The sequence below is a fragment of the Augochlora pura genome, chromosome 4, assembly GCF_028453695.1.
Source record: "Augochlora pura isolate Apur16 chromosome 4, APUR_v2.2.1, whole genome shotgun sequence".
Classification (NCBI taxonomy): Eukaryota; Metazoa; Arthropoda; class Insecta; order Hymenoptera; family Halictidae; genus Augochlora; species Augochlora pura.
This window is the reverse complement of record NC_135775.1, coordinates 15,535,906-15,549,784: the sequence shown is the minus strand read 5'-3', so window position 1 is coordinate 15,549,784 and position 13,879 is coordinate 15,535,906. Positions and strand designations below refer to the sequence as shown.

At 39.8% G+C, this 13,879-nt stretch overlaps 1 protein-coding gene across 5 annotated transcripts in view; it reads left to right on the top strand.

Annotated features, from left to right (window-relative positions):
- Sei (potassium voltage-gated channel seizure) overlaps window positions 1-13,879 on the top strand; it is a 233,827-nt gene that overhangs the window by 214,082 nt on the left and 5,866 nt on the right. For 4 of the 5 annotated variants that reach the window (XR_013493897.1, XM_078178798.1, XM_078178797.1 and 1 more), the window contains 7 exons: window positions 1,059-1,395; window positions 1,470-1,657; window positions 2,245-2,369; window positions 5,785-5,880; window positions 6,201-6,341; window positions 6,630-6,951; window positions 11,109-11,345. Coding sequence is in view for 4 of the 5 variants with exons in the window: in XM_078178798.1 (XP_078034924.1) it covers window positions 1,059-1,395; window positions 1,470-1,657; window positions 2,245-2,369; window positions 5,785-5,880; window positions 6,201-6,341; window positions 6,630-6,951; window positions 11,109-11,345 (1,446 nt within the window). In the remaining variant the exon portion in view is untranslated. The remainder of the gene's footprint in view (window positions 1-1,058; window positions 1,396-1,469; window positions 1,658-2,244; window positions 2,370-5,784; window positions 5,881-6,200; window positions 6,342-6,629; window positions 6,952-11,108; window positions 11,346-13,879) is intronic. The other variant, XM_078178799.1, reaches the window with a different exon arrangement.

Sequence of the window (13,879 nt, the reverse complement as noted above, 5' to 3'; positions counted from 1 at the left end):
ACCGGTATGAAAAATTTACCTGTATTGTGTCGACAGAACTATACTGGCAACCGAAAAAAAATACCTGTACTTTTTAGTTTCCTTGTTCGTTGTTGTTCCTCGCTGTAAAAGTATCGTTCATACGGTTGTTTAAATTTTACTTTACCTTTTGACAACGTTCCAATTACGGAATTGATAACAGCGTTCGCACTACTGAGCGAATTCAAATAATTATAAATGACATTATCGCATCTTCTTCAATTACAAATTGATATATATTATACATATCACTGCAGTCTTCACATTACAAAAACATTACAAGTGCGTGTACATATAGTATCGGACAAATGTATTTGGACACCCTTTAAAATGTAACATATTTTGAAAACTAGACTAAATGGCTTAAATTGTTTTTCTTTTAGATGATAAAGAGACTACTGTATTAGGCAATGATTAAAATACGGCTTTTTAAATAATTTTACTATTACTCTGAATGACGAAGAAATAAATGGCTCGCACGTCTCTGAACTCTTTTATCCGAGTTTATAAAAAAATGCCTTTCGTAGATCTCAGTAACTTATATGATATTGGTTTGATGATATTCGTATGATTAGGTTTGGAACCTAAACTTCATAGCGATTCACAGATTCCATCTTGATTAAATAATTATGTACCGTTGTTCTGGGAATGTTAGTAGCGCGGAAAAGACTTATGGGATTCCCTAATATTTAAAATTTTCTTCATACGCTCAGATAAGAAAATCAAAAACCGGGAGTTCTTTATATTTTTTTATTGTTCCTACTAGACTATTCCTTCCGTCATCTAGAAAGGATTCACGTCATTTAGCCCATGTATGAAAAAACGTTATTACGTTTTAAAAAGTGTCTGGTTACATTTGTTCAATGACGTCATACCGATATTTCGGTATTTCAGTTTCTATGAAGATTATAAAAGTACAACTGAAAAATGGAGGTATAATATCAGCATCTCGAATACCAGTATAAATTCCAGCTTTGAACATGCTCGCTCGTCTTTTCGCGACGTTGTTTAACGCATCATTTTGTGTTCCTGGTACGCAGAGCATTATCGTTAAAATTTAAAACAACGCACGCACCGCCCGGCGACACGTTGGTTCATCGTGGAGACGTTCTCACGTCCCTGTACTTCATATCGCGTGGCAGCATAGAGATAGTAAAGAACGACGTGGTGATGGCGATCCTGGGCAAGGACGACATCTTCGGAGAGAACCCCTGTATCTATACCACCGTCGGCAAGTCATCCTGCGATGTCCGCATCCTCACCTACTGCGATCTGCACAAGATACACAGGGACGATCTGCTGGACGTTCTCGCTCTCTATCCGGAGTTCGCGAACCACTTCAGCGAGAATCTCGAGATCACTTTTCCTCTCCGAGATGTACGTACACATTTCACTCTCTACGTTCTTCTTGCATTTCTCGACAGATTCGTTGAAAGTTGAACGATTTTTAGGAGGAGCAAGCCGGTGTCGATCCAATGTCAGCAAGGTTTCCTGTCAGCACTCCAACGGATGTCGAAGTCGACACTAGGAGATTCATTTTCCGTCCACCAAGATACCGTCGAGGGCCCGGAATAGGCCCCGGCACCAATCTCATCCCCACCGGTCGGCAAGACTCCCTACAGGGTGACCAGGAAGACTAGTAAGTATCTCTACATTTCAGAAATGAGTGTGATATTATTCGAGTAAGAAAGACATACGAACATTTAACTCCATAGAATATTAGATCGTTCAGAAAGTTGTTTTATAAGAGTGTTAAAGAAGTACTTGTTTCAATATTTTGCCAATAAAAAACAGGATTTCCACAAGTATAAAATATCGAAGTTGTCAGAAAAATGTCAAAAATCTTTCTTTTCTGTTTACTGTAAACGTTAAAAAATCGTCTATCACTTTCTCGTGGAAGAACAACTCAGATTTTCGAACGGTCCAACAACATACGCATTGAATGAATAAACTGAAATATAATTATAAAAAAATATGTCACTTATTTCCCAAAATTTTAAAAAGCCACTGGAAGGAAATGTGTGCGAAATTATTGTAGTAGCATGCGATCTAATTTGCCCTGTAACTACCCCTCGCGAGTAAAGAGCAGGAGTGGGGATGAACGATCGCGTTTACAAGAATTTCTGATATGGCTCGATAGATATCTCACTGTTTATGGCAAAGCTTTCGTTACGCATCGCACAATTAATCGACGGTTTCCCTTGAAAATATATTTTTATATTGCAGTGACAAAGCTAGTGGCCATGGGATTCTAGAGTTCAGCACGGAGAAGGCCGGCCAGGATATGACACCGTTGAACCTGGAGTTCGACGAGCCGAAGCAGCGAAGTTCAACCTTGAATTCGATAACCGGTGAGACAACGATCATTGTTGAGGATCGTGAGCGACATCTCGCTCCGGATCTACGTTCTTAACCTTGCGGAGTGACAAGAGAATCTTTTCACTTTGTATTCTATCCAATTCTCTTTATCTCTCTCTCTCTCTCTCTCTCTCTCTCTCTCACTCTCTATCTATCTATCTCTCCTAATTTGCCTCTAATTTACTGGTCTGAGGAATGTTGTTTTGTGCACGACATTTAGGCATTGTTAACCCTTAATTAGCGAGCTGGATCTAAATATGGTTCGATCTTCCTCTGTAGACTGTGTAACGAGCACCTTGATACACAGATTTTATTTGACTTGCAATCAGAGATTCTAACGGATTGCCTAGTCCTAATCCAAATATAGTTAACCAAGGAGGGATTATGTAAACCGTGCCACCCATGATGGAACCGTTCTTAGATATGAATTAATTAAGTAGGGATCGAAAACAGTCATAATATAGATTTTGGTTGTCAAAAGAGTTATGAAACCCCAAATAATGTTGAAATTATTATGGTGATATCAATACTGACTGAACTTAATTTTGGTTTCCACAGTCTAAGTCGAGTTTTCAGAAGTGTTTCAATCCGGACAGATTGTATAAGAGTTTAAAAAAGTTATTCTGAGAATCTATTCAGACTATTACTAAACAGCTAACATAAATAAACAGGTAACAACCATGTTCAAACGATCTTTATAAATAAAATTATTAAATTTGTCTTGTAATAATCGTAACAGTAACAACAATATATTTCAAAATTAAAGGCCAGTCACTATTTAAGCGCGAACATTGATCATTTAACAAATAATCATGCTCTGCATAATTACTTATAAATTCATTTACATTGATATTGTCGTAGTATATAAAATTGATTTAGAGATAAATTCAACTGATTAGTACCAAGACAATAATAAATAAGAAGTTCCATAAACAAAAGCGTGAACTACAAATTTCAATTTCATGGGTTAGATGCAATTATGAACAACTGAAATCGATTACGATAACAGTTATGGTCCTTATGTATACTGGCTTACTATTGGGCGTCTAATGACCGGTTGCCGAAACTATATGGGTTACAAAGGTTATTAACATTAGAACAACCCCCTTCCAGTTTTCATTATTATTGACATTGTGAGATTGGAAGTGACTCAAAATAAAATTTTAGTCACAATAATTTTCAAAATTATTTATTATTTTCAAAATACAAAATATGAAATACGGCATCAGTTAGGAGTGTTACTATTTATTTACACGTTTGCAGATAATTTACAAATATATTTTGGAGTCGCCGGCAGCCCCACGGGGTTGTTCTAGGATTAAGAATCGCGTCTGATAACGGGTAACGTCCTTGATCTCTGCTTGCAACGAACATACGTGAATATCTTTCGATTGGTTCCACCGTTCGAGAGACCTCGTCTCGCCGCCAATCGAGGGTTAACAATTGATACTTGAGCGAAGGATTGCGCCCCTTTACCCGGTGGCCCCGGTTTCGACCCCTCGGGTATCCGAGCTGTTCGGTACATACGGTTACCTATCGGGGGATGGTGGTGCTAAAGAATTGAGGAAAAGGTACCTTCTGAGTCATGCTTTGTTGCGCCAACACCAACAGCATCGATCGATCAACCACATTTTACGAGAGATCCGCAAATACGGGAGTCGATAGCAGTGTTGACAGGCACAACCCAAAAAGGTGGGGGAACATTGCAAATTGACTCGGGAAGGAGAGTACCTAGCTACGCGACTAACGAGTGAGGGAACCGGCGCGCTGTTGAGAACAACGCGATGTTACACGAATGCAAAGCACTGTGCGCGCGTCGGTTCTCCCTCCCGTTGATTACGTTACTAAGCAAACCCCTTCCCAAGTCAACTATAAATGCTCTCCCTCCTTTTAGTATTCTGTCTGTCAACATTGGTCGATAGAGAAAACATCTTGAGACGTGCAACTACTTTATGTATATACAAAGGCTCGGCTTTCCCCTCCGCCCACACATACGCAGCCCTGCCACCGCCCATGCTCCACTTTCTTTTTCGATTTTAATCGACTCTATTTTGTTTCGACGGTTTTCGACCGCTTATCAACTTCCCGGAGACCTCTTTTTTCCGGCCCAATTAACGGCTCCATCGCGAAAAGGTAATTCCGGTTTCACGCGTCGCGTCCCAGAGCTCCAGTCATTAAAAGCTGCTCTAATTGCAAGACGATCGCGAAGAGAACCACGGCAGAAAAACTGTTACATTTTACCCTGGCCTCTCTCATTTTCACTTCTCGATTCCAGTTTCACCAAACAGGTTTGAAATTATTTCCGACTTTCCTTCCGTTTTCTCTTCACGACCGCTGTATTACGAATAGAATCTCATTTAAATTTAAGTGGTACATGCTCGTATTTCATGAAGTACTGCGTTTCTACGTAGAATTTTTACCAGAGTCTCTCGTATCGTAGCGTAGTTCGTTACCGCGAGCTTCCCCCGACCATCTCGTCCCTCGCCACCCCCATTATCCGCTAAAACATTTACCTCGACTCAATTGCCTACGAAACACAAACACTTCGAAATCCGATAGAGAGCTAGAAACATGACACTTTTTAATATCATGTTATGATATTGGTTTTGTAAATATTAATGAGAGCAGAATGTAGTTTGCACGAGATTATAGTTGCGACACGTCCGAGGCGCATTGTCAACCCTTGCTGCAATTTGTTACAATTGTATTATAATGTGAAATATCGGTACGTGTGTCGTAGATTCAGACAGCCGAGGCCAGTCAACGCTTCGATGATTTGAGAAACTACTTAAAACGATTATGCACATTGTTATATAAGCAAATAACGCTACATTTAAAAATGTAACGGGTTAACACTTTGACTGCTATGTCAGCCGTACGTGGCTGACGGAATTACTTGCTCTGATTTAAGAATTATTATAATCCATTATTCATATATTTTTATTCAATGTTTAATTATATATTATATCTTCACATTTTGCACTACTACTAGAGCTGTGCGGGATTAATATAACACGCGCGTTTCTGGTACCGTCGAATGTCCCAGCTGACGAATCTTGCGACTGTTGCAACTCTTACATTTGGTTTACGTGAGACCGATCGGTATCATTCTACAATATATTTTCAACTGACATTTCCTTCGTCTTTCTCAAAGGGAATCGTAATTTTTCCGATTATTCTCAACTCATCTTTGGGTTTTCTTGTTGAGACAAAAGAAAAACTGCAGCAGGGTTAGAATCTCCACGGACCGTTGCTAGCTCGAGTCGTCTTGCACGTAGCGAAACGTAATAAGCAGGTGTAAGCGGAGAGGTGGTCGCGGCGATTGGGTCGAGAGAGCGTGCAGCGTGTAAGCTTGGCGTTTGCGTTTGACTCCCGAGTTCGTTAACACCTTGAAACCTGGTTGTTCAGGCATGCTAACCCATCTCAAGCGCAGCATACCGGACCTGCGTCAGCACAAGATCCACCTGCAGCCACTGACGAGTCACGATTACCTCGCGAAACAGAGTAAGTATCTTGGATAAGAAAATTCACCCTCGCCACGTCTAATGAAGTTTGACACGTTGATCAGCCGGCGAGCACCGGCGAGACAGGCGGGATGATCACGGTTGTGTTAGCCAACGGGAGAATGCTCTTCTGTCTATTTATCTCTTTTACTCTATCCACCTATCTGTCTTGTATTCTCTTCTTCCCCGCTGACCCCTCGCCTGGGTTCCCCATTTCCCTCGAAAATACGAGGCACGTTTAGAGGATAGGAAGTCTTCTCTCTGCTATCTTCTATCGGTCTCCGAGGACGGTACTGATTCTCTGCGTGGGTGTTTATCCAGTGACCACGCCGTTGACGAGACCAGCCAGGAGGAGCTCGGCCGCCGGGGAAAGCTGCCTCAGCCAGAACGCCGTGCATCCAACATCCACGACGTCCAGTCATTACACCACGCCGTCGCCACCGCAACATCCGCAGTCTCAGGGTGGGTGGCCAAGCTCCCTGCGCCTAAGACGACAGCCTAACCCTCGGGCCCCCTGTTCCCAATTTTCTACGAAAAACGCGCGCCGAGACGAAACCAATCCAAAATCCGTTTCCGTAATCTTAGATCGAGCTAGTTTTGAGTTTATTTTAGAACACCGTTGCCTTTGAAATGAAGTTTTGTCTCGGGGCGCGTCGATGGTGGAGTAACAAAGAAGAGGACATCCGGAGATGTACAAAGAGACAAATAATCCGTGGAACGTGACTTGACCCAGCACTCCCTTTCTTCCAGGCGACTTCCAGAGTGGACCAGGCCGGCCTATGGAGGAGATCAACTCCAGGATAGACCAACTGTCGCGACAGGTGTCCTCTCTGGAGCACTCGATGGCCGAGGACATCAGGCTGATTCTGACGCTGCTCCAGCAGACGCTGAACTCATCCAGGGAAAGCTCGAGCATCGAGATGATGCCTGGCACCGCGCTGGCTGCCAAACAAGGCAGCAGACCTCCGGCTTTGGTCCAGCGATCGGCCAGCGAGCCTCAACCGCCGAGCGTACCGCCGTCAGCCAATGGCAATGGGAAGATCCAGCCGAGCACGTCCCACGGATTGTTCAGGTGAGCAATCGCGTGTAGCGATCGATTGAAAATCGATCGGAAATTGATGTTCATCGCGGTCGCTCAGCGGAGAGACAGGCGTCTGACCAAAGTCGATCTATTCCACTGTGGAACGAACTCGCAGTGTCACGCGCGAGTTTGCAATTTTTGATAATTGTTTCCTCTTTGGACCAAACGTTTACTCGCGACGGTAACAAATTAAACGTGCGATCAATTTGTTTGCAGAACATGGTAGACACTGTCTCGCCGACGGAGCACCGTTAGTCTGTCTGTTCTAGCGATAACTGTGTGTCTTTTTTTCTCTTCCTCAATGTTTTTCTATCTTTCTTACTCTGTCTTTCTTTTTCTGCCTCTCCCTCTCTCTCTCTCTCTCTCTCTCTCTCTCTATCTCTCTCTATTTTTCTGTTTCTTGTCGCTCGATCCGTTTCTCTCAATTCGATACGCAGAGAACGGGGCGAGCGTCTGTGTGCGTGTGTTTGCGTGCGTGTGCGCGCGTATGTTGTCTTTATTCTTAATCATTTTTGTCAAGTAGAAATTGATTCTGTTTTTCCTAGGAAGTAATCGATGTTTTTATTCTTGGAAAGCTTTCTTTCGAAATCCCTGGATCAGTTGCATTTGATTTCGGCGTCTTTTATTTTGGAAAGGTTGGACAAGTTCCGAAGGTGACCATAACTCATACTCTTCTTTGAAACCCTTTTTGCGAGCAGTGTCGCGCGAGTAGAAGCGAAAACAGATTGACGAGCGCCAGTTTGCTTGGGGACGAGAAAATGCGCGCACTACATGTAGAAAATGAACCGGTCGAAATCGCTAGCCTAATTCTCGCTAACAATCGTCCTCTTTTGTCCATGGCCTCGTAAGTACAGTTGAATATTTGAACCTCTCTCTCGTCCGCTCAGTATGCGCCTCTTCTCTTCGTCCTTCCGTGTTTAAAATTTCGTTTCCTTGCTCTCTCTCTCTCACTCTCTCTTTCTCTTAATCTCTTTCTCTCGTTGTCGAAATTTCGTTTCCTTGTTCTCTCTCTTTCTCTCTCTCCCTCTCTCTCTCTCTCTCTCTCTCTGTCGAGTCGCGATCAATTCGAAACCATAATCGACATCGACATTCGCATTGAACCAATCAACCCGGTACCTCCGTAGAACTTCTCTTCTCTCATTATTTCCGGCGATAGTGTTAGATTTCCTTGGTTCACGTTACGATCGAATACTATCTTCACCCATGTATCTTCCGAGCGCCGATCTTTCAAGCCATCCCTTCGCTCCATTCAAGTACGCGTCCATCCGAGTGTCGAAGCAACCGACTCGAACGGACGCGTGCCCCGATCATCATTTACAATTTACACGACACTATTGACAACGCTCGTCACGATTACTCTCGGCTCCCCCACGAGTCATCTCAAGGAAATTTTCCAAGAAAATTCTCTTAGACAATTTCTCCACTTTTCTTTCGATTGTTCACACGCTAGAGCATCCGGCGAATGTCTTAGACTTCGCCGAACACGTGCGCTGAGACTCCCGATTAAAAGCATCCGTTTCAGATATCCACCCTCCGTTCCGCTTGACAGACAAGCCCACGCTAGATCACGCCCATTTACCATAGCACACCGCTTAATTCTTGCCTCCGTAGCTAAATAAATAGTCCCGTGGCGAAGGAACGAGGTAAGAGATTCAACTAATAGCTGATCCCGCGTGTATGAATTACCACCTGCGTAGGATATAAGTTTTCATTAGTGCACCCGCATTTATGTATGGTCTGCTAGTTGCGTTTAGCTGCGGCGCAGTGTCGATGCTCCTGGAGAGCCAAAGAACTCAAAGTCGAATCTGAGTTTGGGAAGAACTACCATGAATAGGATTTTGGACTAGGTCTAAAATGAATAGGACTAGGACTTATCCTAAACTTTTGTTTAATAACAAAATTATTGGACATACGGAGTTTGGAACATACGGAAGATCGATTCTTCTACTATAAGAATGCTTAGTGTTAATGAGTTAGACCTATGTTTACTTGTTTCTTTGTTTTTATAAAATATATTTTAACTCATTCGTAAATTGATTGTATTTAATAGGACAGGTATATTCGCGTATGTGACACTGTAATAAGATTAAGCAATCTTTGTTGATTATAAGTACATGCAATGTTATACAGGGTGTTTCCCAGATTTTCGGTATGAATTTAGAATGGTAAAATAAACAAATTTTTACTGCACAAGTATGCACATAAATGTTTTCTTCAAGAGACATTTGTCATTATGGTCGTAGAACTTGGTAATGTATGCCATAAAAAATTACTAAAGAAAATTGTTGCATTTATTATAAAAATAATTATAACAACAACTGTAATTATTTCATATGTCATAGATTAATATAAGACATAAATAACAACCAAAGTGACTGAGTGACACCATGTACTTACTATTTTATTACATGCTTACACTATTCTCAATTTTAATATTTCAATATTGTTAATCCTTTACACTCGAGTGGTGAGCATCACTGAAATTGTTGTGTCACTTTCCAAGATAATTTTCACATTATCAAAGTTTAGATTAAAAAAAATTGTTAAATGTGTAACTGTTACAAGAGTCGCGAAGACAAATATCATATACATGAAATGAACTTTGTCATATAAAATAGAGGTATTATAAGCCAGACAAATTCGTTTAAATTTATTGTTAAAAATCAGCAAAGGGTTAACGATGTCTCGGAACGAATTAAAGGAGTTTTGTTTACAGTGCAAACAGCGACATAGTAGCAACTGCTCAGTTACCGATTCTTAATTCTTGATAATTTTAAAAGTAAATATCTCTCGAAGGAAGCACTTGCAAGTTAACTTCCACGGAATAAATTTGTTTGTTTTAAAGTCTTAAATTTATGGCCAAAATTTAACTATTTAACCTGGGAGTATTACCTGTATAACCTGTATAACGATCTTGAACTAGATAAATCTTTCTTTGCATCTTCAATCATGTCACATCTTAGTATTTCATAGTAAGAAGTAATCCTTTGAATAAAAAGAAATGGTAACCTTAACAAATATCCTAAAAATTAATGACATAATAAGCAAAATAAATTTAACATACCTTTTCTGCCGCATGTTTCTTTTACCCATTTAGTATAGATATTGCACTGGTACCAGTTTTCTTGCTTTATAAACATGTTGTTTTACAAACTTGACATTCGTCTTTTGCTTCTTTTAAACAATAATTCCTTAAAACAATAATTTTCCTGTTTGATACAGATTCAGTAATATTTAACGAATCTGTGCTTTCCATTCTTCGTGGATGATACTGTCTTTGTGATTTTCTTTTTTTCTGAATTCTTCAAGAAAGTTTGTTTTTAATTTTTCTATTTCTTAACTGAATTGTCTCCAAATATATCTTTAACATATATTAAATTTTCGTTATTGTTTATTACATGAGATGATTTATACGATTCCTACTTGTAAACATTCTTTGTGCCCTACTTATAACTGTGATATTAATACTATCACTGTGATAAAAGAAGACTATTCAGTGCAGTAGATAGTCGAAAGTAACAATATTTCATACAACGCTGCGAGAAAAGAGGATAAATATTACCTTTAAGCATAAAAAATTAACTGTCTGCCATAATTGTGTATTCAAATTACATATAATTAGATACGCATAATATAGTTACAAAACAAATATAATTTTAGTCTAAAAAGATACATCATTTTTGAGATAATCGTAATAGCCCATTAAATGTGTGTCCTATTGGTGGTATTTCCTCCCTATAAGATTCGTTCCGTTCAGTATCCCGAAGAAAAGATCGGCGAGCTTCGAGAGCCAGGATCGATCGAAACCGCGCCGCGATCCCGTTAGCATCCGAGTAACCGGCCAAAACTCCTCCCGATCACGAAGAGACAGCGACGCGCGTGCGTGCGTCTCGGTAACGCGACCGCTGACAATGTCGATGTCGGATTACCAAAGGATATCCCCGTAGGAGTCCCGTAAAACGGCCAGAGCTGCGACACTGTTCGGGACACTTAGAGGAATTAGAGGCCTACCGAATCCCCTTGTACATAAATCACGTGCTTCAAGTATGAATTCAAGCTGCTGCTCGCAGCGGTCGCGCGAAAGTGCCGCTGCCCGGGCATCGAACGACCCGACTAACGCGATCCCTACGATTACCGGTATTCGACAGACCACAGACGAGGGAGCCGACGTCCACGTCTTCGGGAACCTCTCGGCTGACGGTGACATCGGACACGTCCGCCCTGGCCACCGCTCTGCAGTCGGCTCTGAACGGTAGAACGGCGCCAACCAGGTCGCAGAGCCAACCAGTCGACCTGGCGGTGCCACCCACGACTCAGCAAACACACGCGCCGCACGCCTGGCACAGTCAACCCGCCGCGTTCAGAAGGGGAGAGTTCAGGAGCGGGTGAGTCTCGTCGCATCTGTCGCACGGTGGGAACAAATCCCGAAAACGTGGTCGCAGCATGGAAACGGTCTCAGATTTAACCCCTCGCGCTATTACGAACCAGTTCTTTCAAAACCGCGTTCATTAGCACTTTTTCGTCATTAGCACTTTTTCGTCATTAACACTTTGCCGTCCGCACGTCTCGCAAAAATTTCTTCGCTTGACGCCGGCAGTACTCATTCAAATTATTTTACTTGTCACCTTTATCGGAAAAGGTTATCGAGAAATCGGAACTTGTTGAGTTTTACTAATCTCATCGTTAGTTCTCATGAGTTTTCAATCCTGTCCACCTATGTTCATAAAATTTCGAAAATACACATATATAAATAAATATAAAATTTTGTTCTCTTATATATTTGCGCGTTACACTACAGTGGTGACGCCGGACGGCATAGTGTTAATAAATTACTTAATGATAGAAGAGGATTTTTATTTCCTGATTGCATTCATTTACAAATTCATTTTCAATTTTTGTTTCGTTTAATAGAATCGATTGGCATTCATATTTATTATAGTATACAGGCGGCCCTCGACTTTCGCACATTCTATTTTTGCACAATTCGCTAATTCAAACATTCAGAAAACTCAACTTTGTAGGCCTTTGCGGTCGAATATTCCCCCTGAGCGGACATCGTGAGTCGAGTAGGCTATATTGTGATTAGATGGCCTTCTCTCAGGGGACATCAGACTTTAGCCATCTGATTACAATATTGTTCCGATCAAGAGTTTAACAGTAACTTTGAAAGTGTAGAAATAACTTTGATAATTAAAAATATGAATAAAGCCTTATGTATCTAAACAAATTTTTAACTATTATGGAAGAATGCGATCCCAATGGAGAACGTATATCTCAAGCATGAAAAGCAATTTAAAAAAACACTGCGTGTTATAGAAACCTTTATCACGAAAAAAAAGAGATACTCAACTAACTCTTGATAAGTTTATAAAGAAAACACCCAAAAGCTAAATAAATAAATAAATAAATACTTTAAAACACCATTTCTGGTATATATCTTTTTACATCCCCCTACTTTCGAACATTCAACATCTGCACACACTTTCAGCAGCCAATGATGTGCCAAAGTCGAGGGCCCACTGTACGCAAAATGTTTGTCACGAAGTCTGACTTGTTGTTATAGTGCAAGGGGTTAATGTCAAATTTTTACATCAAGGTTTCCTCGGTCGCTGATAACGAATTTGAACTTTAAATTTTGAAAATCAGTATGTAGATTCCATATAACGGACAAGTAATTTGTACAAATTATATCATTTCCATAAAAATTGATATCAGAATGTTTCGAATATCTAGAATCCGATCTTGAAATTTCAAGAAGGAGAATAGCGAATCCAACATGACGGACGAGTATACTTCAAAAAATTATTTAATTTTCACAAAAATTGGTGATAGAATGTTCTTCGGACTTATAATTACGAATCTGAACTTAGAATGTCAAAAATTAAAGTAGCGGATCCAATATGGAATCAAGAAAGTAAATTTAAATTGAAGAATTAACAGAAGAAGTTCCATTTTATTACAAATTCATCAAACAGATGAAGATGTCTAATATTCGGTTGCGTAGTTGGAATATTAAAAAATACTGCATTTTGAATCTCCAATGTAAAAGCTAATGAGTTGAACGAAATTGTTGAAAGGAAGCAATTTTGATCTGCATACGACCGTTACACATCAGATTAAAAATTGCAACTATCCATAAGCTCGTCTGAAAAACTTTTTCGTATCTTACTAAGAGGACAATTAAGGTTATCAAATTTTTCAAAATACTGAAAGATAAATATATGTACTACAAGTTTGAAGAATTTTTCAAAATATTATGAAATATGCAACTTCTGCTCTACTTGTGTAATATGTACAAAGTTTTAGCTTTGCTTTGAGATAGTACATTTTACAAATTTACAACGTAATCATTATCTATTTTCAATATCTTAATACGCATAAATATAGTAGTACTCTGAAACAGAATCCATGTTGCAAAATTAATGTTAAATTCATTTCTGTTCTCTTTTAACTGACGACACTGACCGCGTTATTCATGGCATGAAGACTGTGTGACTCCTGAAGACAATTTTTGACCTCTAATTAGTTTGCAAGTTAGGATGAAAGTATGCGTACAACTTTCAAAATGCAATAACTTATTTGAAACTGGACTAAAACGGTTGAATTTTTTTAAATTATAAAAAAAACTGAATGAAATAACAAAAATAAATAAAATTCTTTTCTTTAATTTCGCTATTACTTGGGATGAGAATAAAAATGAAAAAATCATGCTTCAAAAAATGCGCTTTATAGATCTCAGAAAAATGAACACTTTTAGCCAAAAACTCATAGAAATCTGCAGTTTGACGGTATGAAGATAAGTTACCATGCTCTAGAAAACATAATATTTAAATTTATGTTATAGGTTCAGATAAAAGATTAATAACCTTAACATTAATTGACATAAAAGTTAATATACCTTTAACATTTTCAAAATATT